At 44.7% G+C, this 22,927-nt stretch overlaps 1 protein-coding gene across 22 annotated transcripts in view; it reads left to right on the forward strand.

Moving 5' to 3' along the window:
* Nucleotides 1-22,927, forward strand: part of PCIF1 (phosphorylated CTD interacting factor 1) — a 131,056-nt gene that overhangs the window by 103,654 nt on the left and 4,475 nt on the right. For 12 of the 22 annotated variants that reach the window (XM_078785861.1, XM_068126556.2, XM_068126552.2 and 9 more), the window contains 3 exons: nucleotides 2,057-2,241; nucleotides 10,861-10,954; nucleotides 15,760-15,935. In XM_078785861.1, coding sequence (XP_078641987.1) covers nucleotides 2,057-2,241; nucleotides 10,861-10,954; nucleotides 15,760-15,935 — 455 coding nt within the window. Of the gene's footprint in view, nucleotides 1-2,056; nucleotides 2,242-10,860; nucleotides 10,955-11,391; nucleotides 11,469-15,759; nucleotides 15,936-22,927 lie in introns of all 22 variants that reach the window. The other 10 variants (XR_013624776.1, XR_013624777.1, XR_013624772.1 and 7 more) reach the window with 2 other exon arrangements.

Genomic DNA, 22,927 nt, shown 5'->3' on the forward strand with positions numbered 1-22,927 from the left:
TCAGAATATGAAGCTTGAATGCTGGAAATGTTTTTTCCCCTCATTTAATTATCGTTAAACATAAATCTGGATGGTTTTTGTATTGTATTACGTTACATTAACCTCGAAGGTTTTTGCAACCTGACCAGATCAGCTCACGTGTCATAAAAACCTGCTCTTGCACTTCCTCTCTCAGTCCTTTTCACCCTATCATTTCCCTAGGTCATCTTCCATCTGGTTGGAAATCGGCAAACATCACAGCATAACATAAAGGTGCAAAAATGGATCCCCTTAACTACAGATCAATTAGCTTACTTCCTATCATCAGCAAGGTCATGGAATCCATCACGCATGTGATGTGAAATCATTCCTTTTCTCCAACAGTCTCATCTCAGATCATCAATTCGGATTCAGACCAGGTCACTCCACTCTGGAAATACTACCTCTACTCATCCAACGATGGATAGAGGCCCTCAATGTCAGACATGAAACCAGGGCTGTCTCTCTAGACATATCTCAAGCTTTCGATACAGTATGCCCATCCTATCTTGCTCTCCAAACTCTGCCGATGTCACCAAGTTCAACTCCACATATGGCTTACCGACTTCCTCTACTCTCTTAGCGAACATGAACAGAAACTCAACGGAATCCTTTCATCTCTCACTGTCAAATCTGGAGTGGCCTAAGGCAGTGTTCAGGGCTCAGTCCTATTCCTAATTTTCATGAACGATCTGTCTGACTCTTTGAAAAATTTCAGGGCTCAGTCCTATTCCTAATCTTCATGAACGATCTCTCTGACTCTTTGGAAAATACTCTTTATCTATTTGCTGATGACTCCACCCTCTTCCATGACATCCCTCATCCTTCAGACAGGCAGGTTACAGCCTCTTCCCTCTCTTCTCTATCTTCTACCTCTTGCCTCTCTTCAGACCTTGAAAAAAATCACAAGCTGGTCAAGCACTTGGAATATGTCTTTCAATCCTGACAAATCTCACAATCTCTCTCCGAAAGGACCGTCTGACACACCATCCTGTTTACGTTCTTAAAAATCCTCTTGAGGAAGTTCATTCATTCAAATTCCTGGGTCTCATTCTCAGCCATGATCTTTCTTGGGCAAACCACATTTCAAAGTTGGCCTCCAAAGCCAGCCGCCGACTGGGTATCCTATGTCATACAAAGTCTTTTCTTGGCACACCTGAACTCATCCACCTACAAGGCCTTCATCCACAGCTAGATTGAGTATTAATCTGCAGTTCGACTTCCCTCTCTGGGCTGAGTCCCCTGCTTCACACCTTGCTCAGCTTGATGTCGTGGAAAAAAGGCCTTTAAGATAACTGGACTCTCTCATGATGAAGCTGAGTCTATGGGCCTATCACTTCACCATCGCAGACAGGTTGGTGGTCTCTATCTTCTACCACCTCCTTTCTGGTCTTGCACCCTCTGCTCCCTCCATGCTTTGTCCCCCTCCCTCTCAATTTTCTGAGCACACTTGTTCCACTATCAACCCCCTTCTGGTGAAACTCCCAAAATCCAGAATTGCTGCTCACCTCCACTCATTTGTTCCTCTTTATTCCTACCTGTGGAATCAACTTCCACACTCTCTTCAATCCCATTCTTCCCTCCAGGTCTTCAAGACATCTGTTCCCCCACCATCTCAGATCATCCCCAATCCATAACCATGATCTTTTCAACCCTCATTAACTCCTCCACCCCATCCCCAAGCCACTTCCTTCCAAATTTCCAGTTTTTCCTTCCTGAGAGATTACTTTTGTATCCATCTAGTCGACCCCTTGCATCCTGCATCCAGGAACAAAAATCCCTCAAAATATCTGCAATAATCTTGCCAACGTTTCCTATCACTTTGCCAACTCATTGTGAGGAGGAGATCTAACCCTAACCCTAACAACCCTAACTCAAATTTATCTGAATTTTACAGCTAACTTGTAGTAAAACCTAATTTGTGCGAATTCCTGCTATGACATCCAATTTCCGTAACTTTTGGCTCAATTAATTCACACATAAAACTTTTGAAATGACCATTGAGGTTTGACTTTTTGCATAACCCTCCCATCCGCAGACAATGTTTGGACTTGGAGCCCATGAGGGTCTTGGTCTTCACGGGGCTCTACCTGTGTCTGTATTTGAAGCTCTTCACCGGCACTTTGACGTGACGTTCGAGTGCTTTGCTTCACCGCTAAACTGCTACTTTGCACAATATTGTTCTGCCTTTCCTGACACCGATGGATACTTTGGCTCCCGGGGGTGGGTACAATGTACAGGATCGGAACGAGGAACATATGCTGTGCCTTCTTTGGAACATTCTCTTTGAGTCTTTACTTGGACAGAGTATTTTCATGTGCATGCGTGCTTATTTCTACTTTCATTGTCTGTGTTCTCTTTCGTTACCCCACGCACGAAAAGCGAAAAGCCTTTTCAGCAATTGGTTTGCTATGTCTGTCTATGGGCGAGGAACTACTTAATTTCAATTGAATTATATATTTTGAACACTGTAGAAAACAAATCAGAACATGAATCGGAATAAGAATCTCCAGTTTAACAGTACATTGGCTCCGATTTTGTTTAAAAAAAATATATATATATTTCATCCTGAGAGACATGTGCCCAGAGTAAGGTAAATTTTTTTACTCTGTCTTGTCTGGCAGTTAAACAAGATTGAAAACCATTCCAAACAGGAAACTTACTGTTTTTAGGGATGCAATAATGGACAAACAACAGGCATGAATAACTAACGTCACATGTTAAAAAGGGTGGTGTAAAAGCCAACTTGGCATTTGGTATGTACCTCAACCGTGGTGAACTTCTAAAAAGTTTTGTTTTTCTACAACATTTAAAACTTTATTTTATTTTAATTGATTTATATTCCTAAACACTGAAGAACACAAATTACCTTTTTGACACTTCCAAAAACCTCGTTTAGTAGTACTTAGACAAAATATTATGCTGTCTCATGCCCTGAGGGCAGAGCAATTGTGAAATTCAGCATTGAGACAAATATGGTGATGCCTAATGCTGCTTGTTTTGTGAAAATGCAACAAAGCTGCTGGAACAAAGCTAACTGAGCTTTTTTTATACTGCCACCTAAATCCCACCTTCTAGGCCTAGGGTCGAGGCTGATAAGATGGCCTGGATATGCACATTCGTCTCTAAGTGATCTAGCCTGGGTTTGAATCCTGACACAGCTATAAAATGTCATCCTGGTGTTTCATGGGCAGAATGATTCGTCAATGTGTGCGCCATCCCTCGGGTGGTTGGCCTACAGGATTCATGATCTGAGATTGTGGTGATTTGTATCCAAGCATTTTAACGTTATTTTTCCGAAATAACCTCGGAGTGAGTCCTGGTGTCCGGCCATTCGTACATACTTAAGTCCGTTACCATTTCACTGAAACATCTCAGCACAAACTACCCGACCAATTTTGGACCAAATTTGGTGCGATGCATCAGAACAGCAAGGTCTCATGGAGTTGCCCTACGCATCTGGATGCACCCCCTATAAATATAAAAGGGTTAAAATGGGGGGTTTGCCCCAAATATTGGTATTTTATTCAAAAATGTTCTCAGAAACCGACAACCGGATCCAGACCAAACCATGATGTAACCTTAAGTTATGCTCCCCCATGGCGGCATCTTCCCTGGAAAGGGGGCCATGGGCTCCCTCCCCTAATCCCTCTTATTTACTAAAACATGTTTTCCTCACAAACTACATGACTGATATTTACCAAATTTGGTACAAACATCAGAACATTAAGGTCTCATAGGGTTGTGCTCCCCATCCAGTTCCACCCCCTATAAGAGGCTGAAAGGGAGGTTTCGCCTCAAATTCAGAAAACTGGGGAAATAACCGTCAGTCCTCCACGTGGCTATTTATTTGTATTGGAGTAGGGTGGGAGTTTTGAGGTGGGTGGGAGGGGCGTTAGTTAAACCTGGTGTCCTGTCTGCCAGCATTAGTTGGTGGATGTTAAAGATCCCACAATATTCTTCGTGAAGAGTAGGTGAGCTGTCGTCGGCACCACAAACAAATTACATATTCTTGCCGTAACCTACAGAGGACACTGCATCAGTGGCAGAGCTGCACCCTCATCTAATGATGCGACCCCGCAGCCTTGTGCTGAAAATGAAAGAAGAAGAAGAAGTCACTTTAAGCAGTGTTTCTGCTGGAAGCTTTCCTAGTGGGTGGATTAGTTGGTTGGTCTAGCAGCATAATTACGTTACCAAACATTCGTCATCACAATCCTAGCCTCCTGTAACACGAAGGAAGATGTAGAGCATTATGCAGCGGAAGCCCCTTGTTGGCACTCTTGAAATTGAAGAGTTGCTGGTGCTTTAAGCAGAACAGAACGTGCAGGTTGAACCTGCATCAAGTTCAAGGAATGAAAATATGTTCAGTCCTGTCCAAGGGTATGCATAGTTTTGTGAAGAAATAATATTGCGTGATCCTGTTACCCAGAACCCCTGAGGAAGTAGAAGTCTGCCGTTTGTTCATAAAACTTAAAAACCGTCATGTTCCTTAAAATCGAATACGTTACTATATCAATGAGACAAAAGATTCCAGTGAAGCCTTCTTAGGTGCAAAATACAGAGTCCATCAGCAGTTGGATGTGACAGGGTGGGCCCATAGGGTGTGTACAGAGAGTGAGGGGTTGGTCTCACAGGATTTGGAAGGAAGGGGAGCATCACCAGAGACCGACTTAACAAGGCTTCACCAGATTTTAGAGGAGGGAGACAAGTTTACAAGTTCAATATTGAGGTTGTATTGTTCAGATGTTGTTTTCTGGCTCTCCACACTTGTTGCAGACCTTTTGGAATGCACTGGGATTGCCTTTGGTCAGATTAAGAAGAGAAGGCAATTGTTTCCAAGTGACTGTCTTGCCACAGGATTCAGTGTAACATGGGTGGGAAGAAGGGTGGTATGATCAAGACGAAATGGGATGAATCTGTGTTGAGAGAGAGAGCTGGATTCTGTGGAAGAATTCCCAGGCTGAGGTAACATCAGGGGCGGTAGATATGGGAGACCAGTCCTGAAGAGAGATGACTGCTTGCAGTCCCTGCCAGACATGTCGCCGTTGAAGCAGCTCTCTGAGAATAGCCAGAGATGTTCGCTTTCACAAACATGATCAGATGAACCAATGGGAGCAGAGGATTAACTTTCTCATCTTGATTTTTTGTGAATTCCCTGATTATTTGCATTTCAATCCATCTTAATTTTTTTTTTTCTTCAAATTTTCTGCTCAAATCAATGAATTCTACAAATGATCCGTATTGCCACGATATTCTCTTGCTTTGCGTACGAGTTTAAGGCCTCTTAAAAAATCCAAAGGTGACTTATCTGGCATTTTATTACCTCGAGCGCATTAGCCTGCACGTCTAATGCTTATTACTTCTCAGTGTATCTTCACTGTCTTATCTGTGCAATTCTACCATTTATACCTCTGCCGCCACAGGTGGACGGAGGTTATGTTTTCATTCCTGTTTGTCTGTCTGTGAGTACGATATCTCAAACGTTTGCTGATGGAACTTGGTTGACCATGTTGGGTGTTTGCCAAGGTCGAACAGATTCGATTGTGGTTAAGATGCAGATGTGGATAGGCCAACTAGAATTTTAAAAAGTGATTCTTCAACATTGAGAGATGGGGCCAAAAACGATATACAGTACAGTATCGCATGATGTATCATAAGGTTGCGGATGGGTTATGACAAAACTTGGTGGATGAGTTGGTAAGGTGAGACGAGAAGAAGCCGAATAGATTTTAGTTCAGTTCCGAATCCAGATCTGACCTATCGGTGGGATACAAAACGTGAACTGTTCAGCCTGGCGGAGGTGTGCGCTCTACTGAGTGTGGTTCTCGTTTGTATTGCCATAACTGGACAGCTCATTGTTTTCATATATTCTTTCCTTTAATTTTTTTAATGACATATCGTCCGCCACAAGGTCTTTAAGGCCACTCGAGGTGGGGACTCCTTGGGAAAAAAAAAAAAAAACCCCAAATGTTCATCTTCCAAAGGCGTATTCACTTCCATTCATTCATTTAGTATGCAGCTTGACGCTGCTGCTGGCATCATTGCTGGGAGCACAGCTGTGCCTCTGATGTAGTGCCCCCTATAAGTTAGATCAGGAATTGGTAGTTTGTTCAGGGAGCCGGCGATAGCTCGCCTACTCTTTGCTAATGATACCATTGACACCATGGGATATTTAAGGTCCAACAACTGATGCTGGTGGAATGGTGGATGGTAAGGCCGTTTAACGTCCATCGGGATGGCACACACCAATGGCACACACCTGGAACGGGACGGCACACACCAATGAATCGTCCTTCCTGTGAGACACCAGGGTGGTAGTTGATATCTGTGTCGGGTTTCAAACCCAGTTTAGACTGCCGAGAGGCGAGTTTGCATACCTCCAGGCCAGCGGTTCTTTGCATTTTTTGAGTCATGGACCCCTTTGAGAATCTGGTGAAAGCCATGGACCCCTACCCAGAAAAATGCACACAAGCGCATAAACACAAAATTTTGCCTACAATGAATAAATTTTATTGCATAGGAAAATTATTTCCTTCACATACCGTCATAATCAGAATAAAAAAACAATCTTTACAAAGGATATAATCTCACTTTTTTCAAGTAAAAATGAATGACCATTCCCTGAATAAAATGAAATATATCCAAATTGTGCAAATTAAACATTAAATAAACTTCAGTTCTGCTCAAAAGTACATTTCAGTGTGAAAGCTGTAGTTGTTTGGCTTCAATAAGAATATGAAATTGGGGAGTGGTCTTTGACAAGGCTACACGCATGTCATGTTTGACGTCCAATCGATTTCTACTTTTCGTTTTGATGGTAACAAGTGCTGAAAATCCTGACTCGCAAAGATATGTGGTTACAAACGGAATCAGAGCTCCCACAGCTCCCTTTGCCAGACGAGGGTAGGCTTGTGTCAAGGAACACCAAAATTCTCCAAGACTCTTCGAGTTGAACTCATGTCGTATCATTTCCTTTGTCCTCATGTCAATGAGGTCATCTTTGGCAAGGTCTGCATCATTAATACAGTTTATATCCGCAAAGAAAGGATTATGAATCCACGTTTCAACTTTAAGGTCATCTGAGCAGAAGTAACCATCGAAAGAGTTCTGCAGTGTTTCCAGGTGTCTGCACATTTCTGTTCACGGACCCCCTGAAGCCCATCCACGGACCCCACAGGGGTCCATGGACCACAGGTTAAGAACCCCTGGTTTGGCAGATGTGTTGGTTTGGCAGATGTGTTGGTTTGGCAGATGTGTTGGTTTGGCAGATGTGTTGGTTTGGCGAATGTGTTGGTTTGGCGAATGTGTTGGTTTGGCGAATGTGTTGGTTTGGGGGATGTGTTCGTTTTGCGGACGCGTTGGTTTGGCGAACGCGTTGGTTTGGCGAACGCGTTGGTTTGGCGAACGCTTTGATTTGGCGAATGCTTTGGTTTGGCGAATGCGTTGGTTTGGCGAATGCCTTGGTTTGGCGCATGCTTTGGTTTGGCGAATGTGTTGGTTTGGCGAATGTGTTGGTTTGGCGAATGTGTTGGTTTGGCGAATGTGTTGGTTTGGCGAATGTGTTGGTTTGGCGAATGTGTTGGTTTGGCGAATGAGTTGGTTTGGCGAATGCGTTGGTTTGGCGAATGCGTTGGTTTCGCGAATGCGTTGGTTTCGCGAATGCGTTGGTTTGGCGAATGCGTTGGTTTGGCGAATGCGTTGGTTTGGCGAATGCGTTGGTTTGGCGAATGCGTTGGTTTGGCGAATGCGTTGGTTTTGCGGATGCGTTGGTTTGGCGGATGCGTTGGTTTGGCGGATGCGTTGGTTTGGCGGATGCGTTGGTTTGGCGAATGCGTTGGTTTGGCGAATGCGTTGGTTTGGCGAATGCGTTGGTTTGGCGAATGCGTTGGTTTGGCGAATGCGTTGGTTTGGCGAATGCGTTGGTTTGGCGAATGCGTTGGTTTGGCGAATGCGTTGGTTTGGCGAATGCGTTGGTTTGGCGAATGCGTTGGTTTGGCGATTGCGTTGGTTTGGCGAATGCGTTGGTTTGGCGAATGCGTTGGTTTGGCGAATGCGTTGGTTTGGCGAATGCGTTGGTTTGGCGAATGCTTTGGTTTGGCGAATGCGTTGGTTTGGCGGATGCGTTGGTTTGGCGGATGCGTTGGTTTGGCGAATGCGTTGGTTTGGCGGATGCGTTGGTTTGGCGGAGGTGTTGGTTTGGCGGATGTGTCTTTTTGGTGCATGCGTTGGTCTGGTGCATGTGTTGGTTTGGCGGATGTTAGTTTGGTCCATGTGTTGGTTTGGCGGATGCGTTGGTTTGGCGAACGCGTTGGTTTGGCGAACGTGTTGGTTTGGCGAACGTGTTGGTTTGGCGAACGCGTTGGTTTGGCGAATGCGTTGGTTTGGTGCATGTGTTGGTTTGGCGCATGCGTTGGTTTGGTTTGGCGGATGTGTTGGTTGTTTGGTGTTTTTGTTTGGTTTGGTGCATGTTTTGCACATTTGTTTGGTGCATGTTTTGGTTTGGTGGATGTGTTGGTTTGGTGGACGTGTTGGTTTGGCGAATGTGTTGGTTTGGCAAAAGTGTTGGTTTGGTGGATGTAGATGTGTTGGTTGATGCGTTGGTTTGGTGAATGTGTTGGTTTGGTGAATGTGTTGGTTTTGCGGATGTGTTGGTTTGGCGGATGTGTTGGGTTGGCGAATGTGTTGGTTTGGCGAGTGTGTTGGTTTGGCGAGTGTGTTGGTTTGGCGAATGTGTTGGTTTGGCGGATGTGTTGGTTTGGCGGATGTGTTGGTTTGGCGGATGTGTTGGTTTGGCGGATGTGTTGGTTTGGCGGATGTGTTGGTTTGGCGGATGTGTTGGTTTGGCGGATGTGTTGGTTTGGCGGATGTGTTGGTTTGGCGGATGTGTTGGTTTGGCGGATGTGTTGGTTTGGCGGATGTGTTGGTTTGGCGGATGTGTTGGTTTGGCGGATGTGTTGGTTTGGCGGATGTGTTGGTTTGGCGGATGTGTTGGTTTGGCGGATGCGTTGGTATGGCACAGGGGTACTTTACCTTTTTTGAGTCATGGACCCCTTTGAGAATCTGGTGAAAGGCACGGACCACTCCCCAGAAAAATGCACACAAGCACATAAACACAAAATTTTGCCGACAATGAATACATTTTATTGCATTGGAAAATTATTTCCTTCACATACCGTCATAATCAGAATAAAAAAACAATCTTTACAAAGAATATATCTCACTTTTTTCAAGCAAAAATGAATGACCATTCCCTGAATAACATGAAATATATCCAAACTACAAATTAAACAAAAAATAAACTTCATTTCTGCTCAAAAGTACATTTCAGTGAGAAAGCTGTTGTTGTTTGGCTTCAATAAGAATATGAAATTGGGGAGTGGTCTTTGACAAGGCTACACCCATGTCATGTTTGACATCCAATCGATTTTTACTTTTCGTTTTGAGGGTAACAAGTGCTGAAAATCCTGACTCGCAAAGATATGTGGTTACAAACGGAATCGGAGCTCCCACAGCTCGCTTTGCCAGCCGAGGGAAGGCCTGTGTCAAGGAACACCAAAATTCTCCAAGACTCTTCGAGTTGAACTCATGTCGTATCATTTCCTTTGTCCTCATGTCAATGAGGTCATCTTTGGCAAGGTCTGCATCATTAATACAGTTTATATCAGCAAAGAAAGGATTATGAATCCACGTTTCAACTTTAAGGTCATCTGAGCAGAAGTAACCATCGAAAGAGTTCTGCAGTGTTTCCAGGTGTCTGCACATTTCTGCCTGGTTCACGGACCCCCTGAAGCCCATCCACGGACCCCGAAGGGGTCCATGGACCACAGGTTAAGAACCCCTGCTCGAGGCCATCCTGCAGCTCTTTCACTACATGACCTCACACTTGCTTCACACAAGTTTGTCTTCCTTTCTTTGGATGTGCGCAGACTGAAGCTTTCATTAAGATTGACATTTAAAAATGTGGGAAAGTTGTAGAAAGTGAAGACTCACCTATATTGTTGCATAGGGTAGTGTTTCGAGACACAATCACTGGGGATTTTGTGGCATTCTCAATTAGATTTTGACTTTTGATCTATTTATCTGTCTAGCTATCTTTTTATGCCTCCGCCCCCGAAGGTGGCCGGAGGCATTACGTTTCAGGTTGTCCGTACGGGCTAAACCTCGTTTTTCTCAGCAACCACATGTCCGATTGAGACGAAACTTTCAGGGTAGGAGCGAACACCCAAGCAGGATGTTTTTGTGATAATTGTGACGTCATATGTTACGTGTATGGCAGCTGTCTTGGGTTGAACACAAATAATTAAAAATATATTTCTAGGAAACCACTGATTGGAAAAATTTGAAACGTGGCTCATTGTCAAATGGGGAACAAAAGCATGATAAGTATGACATCATCGGTGAGGTGGTTTACCAGCCATAAATGTTTTAATCGAATGCCTTATCCTAAAAATCTGACATTGTATGCCCATGATCTGTGACCCATTTGTATTGAAATATTAAATTTATGACATCATAGGTCATGTGGTTTGGCAGCCATATTGGATTTAACCCAAAACCTTTTTTAAATCCTCTCCCAAACCACCGAATCGATCGACTTGAAACTTTACGTGTGTCATTGACTAGGCATGGCGATTAAAAGCTGATCACGAAAACGTCATATTGGCGACAGTCGTATTGCTCTAGTTCTATATATTCTCTTGCTATCGAACTTTCGACCCTTATCTACCTCTGCAGCTATGTTTCTCTTCGATCAAATCTTTGAATGAGGATGTTGATTTTTATTAATCGGTGAATTTGCTAAAACATGACATACCATTCGTTGTCCTTGTTTGTTGTCCACAGCACTGTGCTGGATTTATTTCCCGCAAGTGGCTCGTTTGAGGTGAACCCACCGTTTGGTGAAGAGCTCATGAACTCTATGGTTGACCATTTTGAGGTTAGCTTGCTGCGCACACTTCTTCTCACCCCTTCAGTCTTACTTGTATTACTTTGTACAAATAATTTTTTTTAACCATTGTAAAAGCTCAAGAAAAAGCTAAATGGCAGATAGTTGAACATTAACGTCAATTTTACAATTGTGAATAAGCTTTTAGTATATTAAAAAAGGGCAGGGAAGAACAGGATTGGTGGCCATCTACATATTACGTATACAAAAATAGTATCATGTGTGGTGTCACCACATGTCACCATCATGTGTGGTGTATCATGCTCTCACCCTAACCTTTATACATTCCTCATTTCAACCACTTTGCTTTTTTCCCACTTCTTTCCCACCCTCCAACCCGCCATTATGTTCCCTTCTTTTCCCCCACCCAACCCCTTCCCGTTTTCTCAATTTTTCTTTTTCTCAATTCACCCCATTCCCTCATACAGAATATGTAGATGGCCCATTGGTGGGGAATGAGGGAGGTGATACTCCAGGTTGAAGAGAAGGGGGGAAAGCAGTGGAGGTGAGCAGAAAGCTTGGATTTGAGTAGGGTAATTAAGAAGGGAAATATTGGGTGAATGAAGACGGAAATGCAAGATGCGAGGCGTTGGTTGAGTCTGGCAGATTTTCTGCAGTGAGAGGAAGGTGGGGTCGTTTCCTCAACCTGGTGGTATGCAGAGAGGGTTTTTCCCCTCATAAGGATCATACTCCCAATTCATTTTTTTTTTAAATCACAACTGCTCGAAAGGACTCGAAATTTGGGAATGAAGGATATGTCCCAGAGCTTTGAATTGTGGTTAATCCAAGAGAGTTTGTTGGAGCGTTAGCCCAGAACACATAGAAGAGGGGTATCTCAAGCACTTCCTGGCTGATCAGTCAAGTGTGTGAACTTCTAAGGAGGTGAAAGTGACAATGTCTTCATGTGACTTCTAAGTTGTTGTAATTTTGACTTTTTTTGAAAAAAAAGAATTTTCATTCGTATTATGGAAGTTTGAAGGCATTAGCAATACATTGGTCTATAATTTTGATTGTCGACGTCTTTTTGGTTTTTTTTCTTTCTTTCAAAAAATTAGTGGGGCTTTTGTTGCAGAGTTTGTTCAGGAAAGGATACATTGTAAAGCTTTGTTTTGTGTATTCTAGCTGTGAGAAACGTTTCATTACGCATGCAATTACCTCCGCCTGTAAAGGTGGACACACGTTATGCTTTCACCCCTGTCTCTGCCTGTGAGCAGGATATCTCAAAGTTGTGGACGGATTCGGACAAATTTTGGAAGGGATGTTTCACGTGTGATAATGGTTAATTGATTAGATTTTGGTGAAGATCCGGATCTGAATCCGGATATTCAATTTTTTATTGAGAGATGGGGCCCAAACTACGATGTAAAAGCACGATATCTCAAAATGATGTGGCCGGATTCTTACTAAGCTTGGTGGATGAGTTGGATAGGTGACAAGAACAAGCCGATTAAATTTTGGTTCTGGTCCGGATTCAGATCCGGCCCATCAGTGGGATAGAAAACGTAAACTGTTCAGCCTGGCAGAGGTATGTGCTCTACCAAGTGTCATTCTCGTTGTTCTACAGACTTGGCATTTAATATGGAATATTTTTTTTGTGGGGGTGAACTTACTTTTCAAGATGACTTAGAACCAAAAGTTCATTGGAATTATGTTGAAATTATTCTAGATTTTGTTAATGTGACCTTTAAAAGAAACAAAAACCACATTTGACATTTCGAAGCAAATAAATTGATCCTTGAAAGTGATGTAAACTGATATCGAACTCAATTCACGGACAGTACTGTGTTAAACTTCTGTGCGTTTTCCAGAAGTATCTCTTTATTTTGCACATTAGCCAAAAAAATTTTTTAAACAAAAGTTAAATTACGACTGGGATTACGGACAGTAAAATTACAGTTCAGTACTTCGTGTAACCCCCACGAGCATTCAGGAGAGCACGTACACGTTGAGGCATGCTGTTCACGAGATTTGCCAAGGTTTGGACAGGAATCGCTTGCCAAGCAGTTACAATAGCCTGCTGCAATTCACGCACAGAGGCAGGCTGCTGGTCCAAGTTGTCGATTTGACGCGTTAATTCTGCCCACAAGTTCTCTATCGGATTCATATCCGGGGACATGCCAGGCCACTCCATATGCTCTACACCACGGTCAGCAAGAAAGTGTTGGATCATGCGAGCACGATGAGACCGTGCATTGTCATCTTGGAAGACAAAGTTTCCTCGAAAGGCTGCACGAACAAATGGAAGCAATGTTTCTTCCAGAATGGCCCTGTGCTTGAACTGGTTCAGGTTTCCATTCAGAACAACCAGGTCAGTTTTGCCCCCTGCATGAAAAGCAGCCCAAACGGTCACCCCGACACCTCCAGCTTGGACTATCGGCACTATACAATCTTTGTTGTAGGCTTCATGCACTTGTCTTCGCACTCGGATGCGGCCATATTGACGATAGACCAGAAATCTAGACTTGTCACTGAAGATCACGTGATTCCAGTGTCCTGGCTGCCATTGACGGTGCTCTCTGGCCCACTGCAATCGGCGCTGGCGGTGTTGTCTGGTCAGACGTGGCTTTTTCAGGGGACGCCTGGCACGATAGCCTGCATGAACCAGTCGTTGATTGACCAGCCTTCTGGATACAGGCACATTTGTCAGTTGCTGCCACTCAGCCCTAAGCCGATTAGCTGACTTGGTACGGCCATTGCGAACTAACCGGTGCGACTGGCGATCATCCCTCCTTGTGTTTCTGCGGAGACGTCCTGACCTCGGTATTGGAGTAGGGACACCCCTCTGAGCATTTCGTTTCAGGATCTTTGACACCTGACCTTGAGTGATGCCATACTGCCGAGCAATAGCACGCTGTTTCATGCTGGAATTTCGTAAAGCCACCACTAAATGACAAACAGCATTGTCGAGTTGACGGGCCATCTCCAGGGGAAGCGGCAATAACTTTTGTAGACGTGCAGCAGTTGTTTTCCACTAATACAGAACGCAACAACCCTTATATACCCGATTGTGAAGCCAGTCGTCAAATGTACCTGTCCGTACATTTTGTCACGCCACCTGTGATGTAATCCTGTTATTGACTTCTTGCTGCGACAGACAATCAGGGACATGGTTCGTTTAACAAAGAAATCACCGAAGCGTAAAAGAAACTCACCAGATTGATATACCGAGTTCAGAAAGTAAACCCAAGTCAAGAAAAAAAAAAAATTCCATATTAAATGCCAAGTCTGTATGTGACACTGCCTAAAATCTCATTGTTCCAGGTGACACTGCCTAAAATTTCATTGTTCCAGGTGACACTGCCTAAAATCTCATTGTTCCAGGTGACACTGTGTAGTGTGTAACATCTCATTGTTCCAGGTGACACTGTGTAACATCTCATTGTTCCAGGTGACACTGCTTAACATGTCAATGTTCCAGGTGACACTGTGTAACATCTCATTGTTCCAGGTGACACTGTAACATCTCATTGTTCCAGGTGACACTGCTTAACATGTCAATATTCCAGGTGACACTGTGTAACATCTCATTGTTCCAGGTGACACTGTGTAACATCTCATTGTTCCAGGTGACACTGTGTAACATCTCATTGTTCCAGGTGACACTGTGTAACATCTCATTGTTCCACTTGACACTGTGTAACATCTCATTGTTCCAGGTGACACTGCTTAACATGTCAATGTTCCAGGTGACACTGTGTAACATCTCATTGTTCCAGGTGACACTGTGTAACATTTCATTGTTCCAGGTGACACTGTGTAACATGTCCTTGTTCCAGGTGACACAGTGTAACATCTCATTGTTCCAGGTGACACTGTGTAACATCTCATTGTTCCAGGTGATACTGCTTAACATGTCAATGTTCCAGGTGACACTGTGTAACATCTCATTGTTCCAGGTGACACTGTGTAACATCTCATTGTTCCAGGTGACACTGTGTAACATCTCATTGTTCCAGTTGACACTGTGTAACATCTCATTGTTCCAGGTGACACTGCTTAACATCTCATTGTTCCAGGTGACACTGCTTAACATCTCATTGTTCCAGGTGACACTGAGTAACATCTCATTATCTGCGCCACCACAGGAACCTGAATGACATTCAGTAGAGCGCATAGCTCCACCAGGCTCAACAATTTTGCATCCCTCTGATGGGCTCGATCTGCATCCGGACCTTAACCAAAATGTAATTGGCTTGTTATCGTCACCTACTCATATTATCCACCAGGTTTTGTAATAACTCGTCGACAACTTTTTGAGATTCAATGCTGTATATCGTTTTTGGCCCAATCTCTCAATGGTGGAAGAATCACTTAAAATTATCGTATCCGTCTCCGGATTTGGGTCTTCATTAAAATCGAATTGATTCGTCCATGTCACACACCCAACCTGTGCAACAAGTTTAGTCTGAATCAATCCACAACTTTTTGAGATATCCTGCTCCCAGACCGGGGTGACAACATAACCTCCGTCTACCTTCAGTGGTGAAGGTAAGGATTTACAAAACGATGATGTTTCTGGAGCAAAACGAGGATCATGTTCATTGGAGGCCATAGTTGCCCTCTTTTGTTGAAGCCCATGCAAACTTGCAGATAAAAAGTGAACCATTCGTGTCATGAAGACTACTTGTAGTTTTATTTATTCTCGATATTGCTGCAGAATGTGGAAAATCTGCCACTGCAGGAAAATGAGTCGGAGGAGAAGGTGCACCGTTTTATTTTGAAGAACATTTGTATGAGAGAGGGATGCTGAGTGGATGTAACCTGTGTTTTTTTGTTTTTTGGGGGGTTTTTTGCAGAATCTATTGGCCGCATCTACAGAACCACTGTCTTTTGTGGTATTTGTCCCAGAATGGCGTGACCCAGCGACGCCAGCTTTGCTGCGCATGGAGGAGAGCTGTTTTAAACGCAGGCAACTTCTGGTGCTGCCTTTTGAACACGAGTATCGACATGGTGCGCAACACGTGTGCCGCAGGTTAGAATGCATGCTGACATTGTTTTGTCTCGGGCTGCTATCTATATTAAATCTATTCCCCCCTTTGGACTCGCGCCCCTGCCTCGCATCTTGCTCAGCTTGACACCGTGGACACTAGGGCTTTTTGTATCGTTCCCACAATGAAGCTGTGTCGATGGGCCTATCACTTTCCTGCCATAGACAGGTTGGTGGTCTCTCTGCCTTTTACTGCCTCCTTTCTGGTCTTGCACCCTCTGCCTTCTCAGTGCTTTGTTCCCCCCAGGTTTCTGCAGGGTGCACATGGTCCACCAGCAACCGCCTTTCTGATGAAACCCCCAAAATCCAGGATCACTGCTCACTTCCACTCATTCGTTCCTCTTTGTCCTCACCTGTGGAACCAACCTCCGCAATCTCTTCAATCTCATTCTTCCCTCCAGGGTTTCAAGACATCTGTTCACCACCATCTCAGATCATTTTCCATCCAAAACCATGATCTTTTCGACCATTACTAACTCTTCCCAAGCTGACCTCTTTCTAACTTTCCTGTTTTTCCTTCCTGAGAGAAGCCAACACTGCTGTATCCATCTTGTTACACCTACCTTCCCGAGTCCACATTCTTCTCCACATCCCTTATTTGTCCAAACCCTCAATTCCACTGTTGGTGTGTCAAAAATATAAAAGTTGACTTGTCTTTGACGATTGATGACTTCATTTGTAGAACTTTTTGAATGCCCTTTGTAGATGTAACATTTGTGAGATCAAACTTTGTTTGCTTTGTGTACAGAATCTGGGTAGGCTCACAGAGGTGCAAGTTGACAGTGGATATAACAACAAACTATAGGAGGGCGTGACTGTGCTGCTCATGCATTGCTTCCAATAGGTTAGAGTAGGAATTTGTAATTTGTTCAAGGTGCCGGTGATAGCTTGCCTACTCTGCCCAAAGGAAACGAGCAACAACAACAAACGTTTTACGACCATTTTTCCCCTTTTATCAGACGGTTGGATCTTTAACATCCACCAACTAATGCCAGCAGACAGGACCCCAAACTTAACGACCATCCAAGGGAGAGCGCGCACACTGTGTAGCACACACGTCTTGCCTGCGGAACACCAAGATGACAGTTTTATAGCTAGGCCAAGATTCAAACCCAGGCTAGATAACTGAGAAGAGAGTACAAATACCTCGAGTTTAGGCTATCCAGCCAGCCCTCCCTTGTGCTATTCCAATGCTGTTGTTGATACATATGCAAGTGAGTGTGCAAAAACCATGCTTTGAGGAGTATTTCCCCCACTTTGTGGTCCTCATGTGTTAGAAGGGTTTGCCCAGATCACTTCAAAGTGGCTTCCACGTGTTTATAACACTCGAGGCTGGAGATTGGTTCATTAATTTGCAGAATGTGCTTAGACCTCATCCTAACTATTTACTTCATTCCGCACTTAAAGCAAAACATCCACGGATGTGTCTTTTAAGGTGATGACAGTTATACAGACGTGGCCAAAAATATTGGCACCCTTGCACTTTTTTCAAATAACTCACAATTTTCTCTAAAAAATCAGTTGAAATTGACAAAAGTATTTGGTCTCCACAATTCTTGATTTCACTGTTAATATTACAGAACCTTTGTTTTTGATTCAGAACTTAATAGATCCTTTTAAATCAGAAAATAAAAAGAAATGGCATTGACAAAAGTATTGACACCCGAGACTTAATATTTTATAGCACAGCTTTTGGACAAAATAACTGCAGTCAAGTGCTTCCTACAGTCATGAATGAGCTTCCTACATCTCTCTACTGACAGTTTGTCCCACTCTTCTTGTGCAAACTGCTACAGTTCTCCCAGATTTGAAGGGTGCCTTCTCCCAGCTGCTGTTGTCAGATCCCCACAGGTGTTCAATGGGATTTAGATCTGGACTCATTGCTGGCCTCTTCAGAACAGTCCAGCGTTTTGTCTTGAACCATTCCTGGGTGCTTTTTGAAGTGTGTTTGGGGTCATTGTCCTGTTGCAAGACCCATGACCTTCAATGGAGACCCAGTTTTCTGACACCGGGTTGAACATTATGCTCCACAATCCACAATGCCTTGGTAATCTCCTGATTTCATGATGCCATGCACACATTCAAGGCACCCAGTGCCAGAGGCAGCACAGCAACCCCAAAGCATCACTCAACCCCCTCCATGTTTGACTGGAGGGAATGTGTTCTTTTCTTTGAAGAGTTCATTTTATTTTCTGTAAACATAGAGATGATGTGCTTTACCAAAAAGCTCTAATTTGGTCTCATCTGTCCACAGGACATTCTCCCAGAAGGATTTTGGCTTGTTCAGGTGTGTTTTGGCAAACTCCAGTCGGGCTTTCTTATGTCTCTCTCAGCAGTGCGGTCCTCCTGCGTCTCCTACCATATAACCCTCTTTCATTGAGTTGGCGACAGATGGTGCGAGTTGAAACTGTCGTACCTTGTGTCTGAAGGTCAGCTTGAATCTTTTTTCTTTTTTTTGTGTACAAGATTGAGGCTCATGTAAGAGCTAACATTAATGACAAAACATTAATTAATGACATTCATGAATAATGAAATAACATTTTTTTGGGGGTTTGATGTTAGGTCTTACACGAGCCTCGATCTTGTACACAGAAAAAAACGGGGAAAAAAACAGACACAAGACATAATAAAGGGAGTGGGAGACAAGCTGGGGAGAGAGGGGGAAGCACACAAGTACAACATTTGAGAGCAGGGACATTGGGAGATCTGTGGGAGGTAGAGGACTTGGTGGGAGGAGGCATGGGAAGGGGGTGGCGGGTGGGAGAGGGAAAACCACATGGACACAGCTCAGACGTCCAGGAATGAAGTCGGTATTTCAGAAAAGTGGATCTGTGGTGAATTAACGGGGGCAGAAAAGATCAAGGTTTTGGAATGGCGGAAGATAAGACATGGTGGTGAACAGCAGTTTTAAAGACCTGGAGGGAGGAGTGGGATTGAAGAGATTGAGGGAGTTTGTTCTAGAGGCGGGAGAAAAGAGGAATGAAAGAGTGAAGGTGAGCAGAGCAGAGAGTCTTGATTTTGGCAGTTTCACCAGAAGAGGGTTGCTGGCAGATCTTGTGCGACCTGTAGGAGTATTTGGGGGACAGAGCACAAACAGGGCTAGGGAGGCTAGGCCAGAGAGGAGTCTGTAGAAGACAGAAAGACCACCAACCTCCCTGCGGTGAGTGAGTGAAAGGCCCTCAGAGTTAGCTTCATCGCGTGAGATTCCAATGATTCTGAATGTTTTGGTTTCAACAGCGTGAAGCCGAGCTAAGTGTGAGGCAGGAGCACCAGCCCAGAGGGGAGAGCAGTATTCCATTGAGCTGTGGATGAAAGCCTTGTATGTAGTGAGGAGCTCAGGTGTGCCAAGGAAGGACTTCACACGACGGAGGATGCCCAGTCAGCGACTGTCTTTGGAGGCCAGATTTGAAATGTGGTTTTCCCAGGAAAGATCATGGCAGATAGTGAGACCCAAAAGCTTGAGTGCCAGAACTTCTTGGAGAGGATTATTCAGAAAGTGGATGGGAGGGTTGTCCAGTCGGTCTTTTCGGAGAGACATCGTAAGAGTGTGAGATTTGTCAGGATTGAAAGACATGTTCCACTTGTTTGCCCAGTCAGTGATTTTGTCCAGGTCTGCAGAGAGTGAGGAGGCTGCAGACTGCCGATCTGAGGGATGAGGAATGGAGCGGCAGAGTGGAGTGATCAGCAAAGAGATAGAGAGGATTTTCAAGAGAGTCGGAGAGATCATTGATGAAGACCAGAAAAAGCACAGGGCCCAGAACACTGCCTTGGGGAACTCCAGCCTGAACAGGAAGAGGAGATGAGAGAACCCTATTCAGGGCCACACGTTGACTACAACCTGAGAGGACGTCCGCAAGCCTTGCGTAGAGATTTCCATGGATACCAAAGGAGGAGAGTTTGGTGAGCAGAGCGGGGTGCCAGACCGTATCGAAGGTACGTGCTATGTCAAGGGAGACAGCTCTAATTTCCTGTTTGGCATTGAGGACCTCCATCCATTGTTGAGACAGCAGAAGCAGCATGTCCAGAGTAGAGTGACCTGGTCTGAAACCAAATTGATGATCAGAGATCAAGCCATTGGAGAAGAGGAAGGATTTCATATCCGTAGCAATGATAGATTCCATGACTTTGCTGATAATTGGGAGCAGGTTGATTGGTCTGTCGTTGAAAGGATCTGTTTTTGCACCTTTTTGTGTAAAGCGTTAATGTTGGCTGATTTCCAGGCTGATGGCAGATGACCTTGAGCAAAAGAGAGGGCGAAGAGAACTGAGAGAGGGTGTGAAAGAGCGGCAGAGCAGGATTTTAGGACCCGTGGGCTGATGTCGTCTGGTCCAGTTGCAGAATTGGAGTCGAGGATTGATAGAAACTTCTCCACCTTGTCAGGAGAGAAGGACACAGAGTCCAGGAGCAGCTGGGTACGACTGGGCACGGTGGGTACAGAGAGAGATTGGTTTGGGACACAAGATTTTGAGGCATTTAGCTTTTTCACGTGCGGAGTCAGCTGTGTAGCCGTTTGAGGTAACGGAGGGAATTGAGGGGGAACAAACACCAGAAACAGATTGGACAAGATGCCACCAGGATTTGGAAGAGGGAGACAAATTTGAGAGTTTGGTCTTGAGAGTCGAGAGATATTGTTTCCTGGCTCTCCTGAGGGTAGACACACACTTGTTCCGAGCTTTGTGAAAGGAAATAAGATTGCCTTCCGTTGGATTTGCCTTCCAGGAGGCGAAGGCAAGTTCTTTCAGGGCAACTGCCTCACTACAAGATTCCGTGTACCATGGACGAGAGGAAGGGTATGACAATTGAAGACGAGATGGGATAAAACGGTTTACTTTGGAAGAATTCCCAGGATGAGTTGATGTCAGAGGTATTAGAGATGGGAGACTAGTCCAGATGATTGATGGCTGCTTGAAGACCATGCCAGTTGGGATGAGTGGATAGAAGTTGGTCCATGTTATCAGACAGCGAGATGGAGATGGAGTCATCACTGTTTGGTGGACGGTACAACACACATATGAACAAAAGGTGGGAGCGAAGGGGAAGCCATAGCCAGAGGTAGTCCTGGAGCAAAAGTGAGGTGGAGAGAGGGCAGTGCAGGGAGAGTGAGGAAGAGAGTTTTTTATAAAGATAGCAAACCCCGCCTCCAGGACGAGGCTCAGGTCTATCGTCCCGGAGGAGGGAGTAACCAGGGAGAGATATTAAGGAATCAGAGACATCTTGAAGGAGGAAAGTTTCTGTTAAGCAGATTAAGTCTGGTTTGTCAGAAGCAACCTGTATGGAAAGGTCAATCAGGTTTGAGCGAAGGCCCCCCATGTTTGAGGTCCATACCGTTAAGGAAGAGGAAGGGGGAGCATCGGATACAGGACAGGGGAGGGGTAGGGTAAGATGAGGAAGAGGAGAAGGAGGTAGGGAGAGCTGTTGATGTTATGTCAGAGATTTCAGAAGAGCTCGGAGAAAGGGAAGGATGAGGAGGACAAAAGGTTTGATGGTGATTGGATGAGGCACAGTGAGGTGTTGTTTGAGGGGGGGGAGGGGCAGAGCGAGGAAGAAAGTTGGAGGAGATGGAGGTCAGAGTTGGAAGGGAGAGGATGCTTTGAGGAGGAGGAGGAGGAGGGGTGAGAGGGGAGAATTGGAGAAAAAAGGTGGGGAGATTGGAAGGGGAAGTTTTGAAATGGAGGGGTTTGGAGGGGAGGTTGGAGGGGGGAGTTTTGAAGGGGAGGGGTGAGGAGGAGTATAGGCGGGGAGGAGTGAGGGGGAGTTTTGGAGGGGATGGGTGAGTTTGGATTTTAGAAAGTGTTGGACGATTCATGGAAAACGAACATTTATTGCAAAATGAGTTTCTTGTGATTTTCAAGTCAGAGATCCGTTTGAAAACGTTGGAGGAGGTGTGGAATTCAGGTGAATTTCGGGAATGTAGGAAGGAAGAACTGTCATTGATTGAATTTGTATTTGAAATGAAAAGATTTGGTGAGTAAATCGAAAACAACCTTTTTTAGAAGAAGAAGAAAAGTGTGTTATAATATGCAACAGAATACAACACTTCAGTGGAAAGTTTAAACATTTTAAAACTAAACTGTGAAAACTATCCGGGGAAATTCCCTAAATGAGGGCATGAAGGGTTCCTAAGGGGGATTAAGGATTCCAGCACAGGTTCAGAAGCAGGAACAGAAGAATAGGAGATTGACAGCCAGGAGAGCAGAGAGCGAAGGAACAGGGAGGTGTATAAGCAAATGTGTTGGTATGGGAGGAGAGGCCCACTTATTAAATTCTTCGTTAATATGTTTTTTTGAGGGTCAGGTGAAAGTGGATCAGAGGAAGAAGGATAAAGTTGAAGAAGTATGGTGAGAACAACACTTCAGTTTGGCAATTGATCGAGGTGCTTTCTCCACCATTCGAACAATCCTTCACTGCAATCTTCGATAAAGTTTTCTCTTACAGTCGAGGGAGTTTGGCTGCAGTGCCATGGGCCTTAAACTTCCTGATAACATTGCGTACGGTGGACACAGGAACATCAAGGTCTCTGGAGATGGACTTGTAGCCTTGAAATTGTCCATGCTTGGCTACAATCTTGTGTCTGACCACCTCAGACAATTCTCTAGTTTTCTTTATTTTTCTCTATGCTCGTTGTGGTACACACAGTGACACAGAACAGCAGAATGACTCCTTTTCTCTTCTTCTTTCGTGTATCATCAGATGGCCAGCTCAGTGTCGTGCAGCCATGCCCTCGTCTCTGGTCCTACTTCGAAGAGGCCGGCTTCTGAAGGTGGTCTGTATAGGGGGCAGGTGGTAATTATGTGTTCGGCCGTCTGCTCAGGCTCGCCGCACTCGCACGCGGCGCTGTCTGCCAGGCCCCACATCTTCAGCGATGATTTGAAACGGCCGACCCCCGTACGTAGACAGTTCAGCAAGGTCCATTGCAGGCGTGGTAGATCTTCTCCTACGACGCCACCTCCTGGGTTCCAGATGTAGCGGTGGATGCG

The sequence above is a fragment of the Myxine glutinosa genome, chromosome 10, assembly GCF_964187855.1.
Source record: "Myxine glutinosa chromosome 10, kmMyxGlut1.1, whole genome shotgun sequence".
In the NCBI taxonomy this organism is placed as follows: domain Eukaryota; kingdom Metazoa; phylum Chordata; class Myxini; order Myxiniformes; family Myxinidae; genus Myxine; species Myxine glutinosa.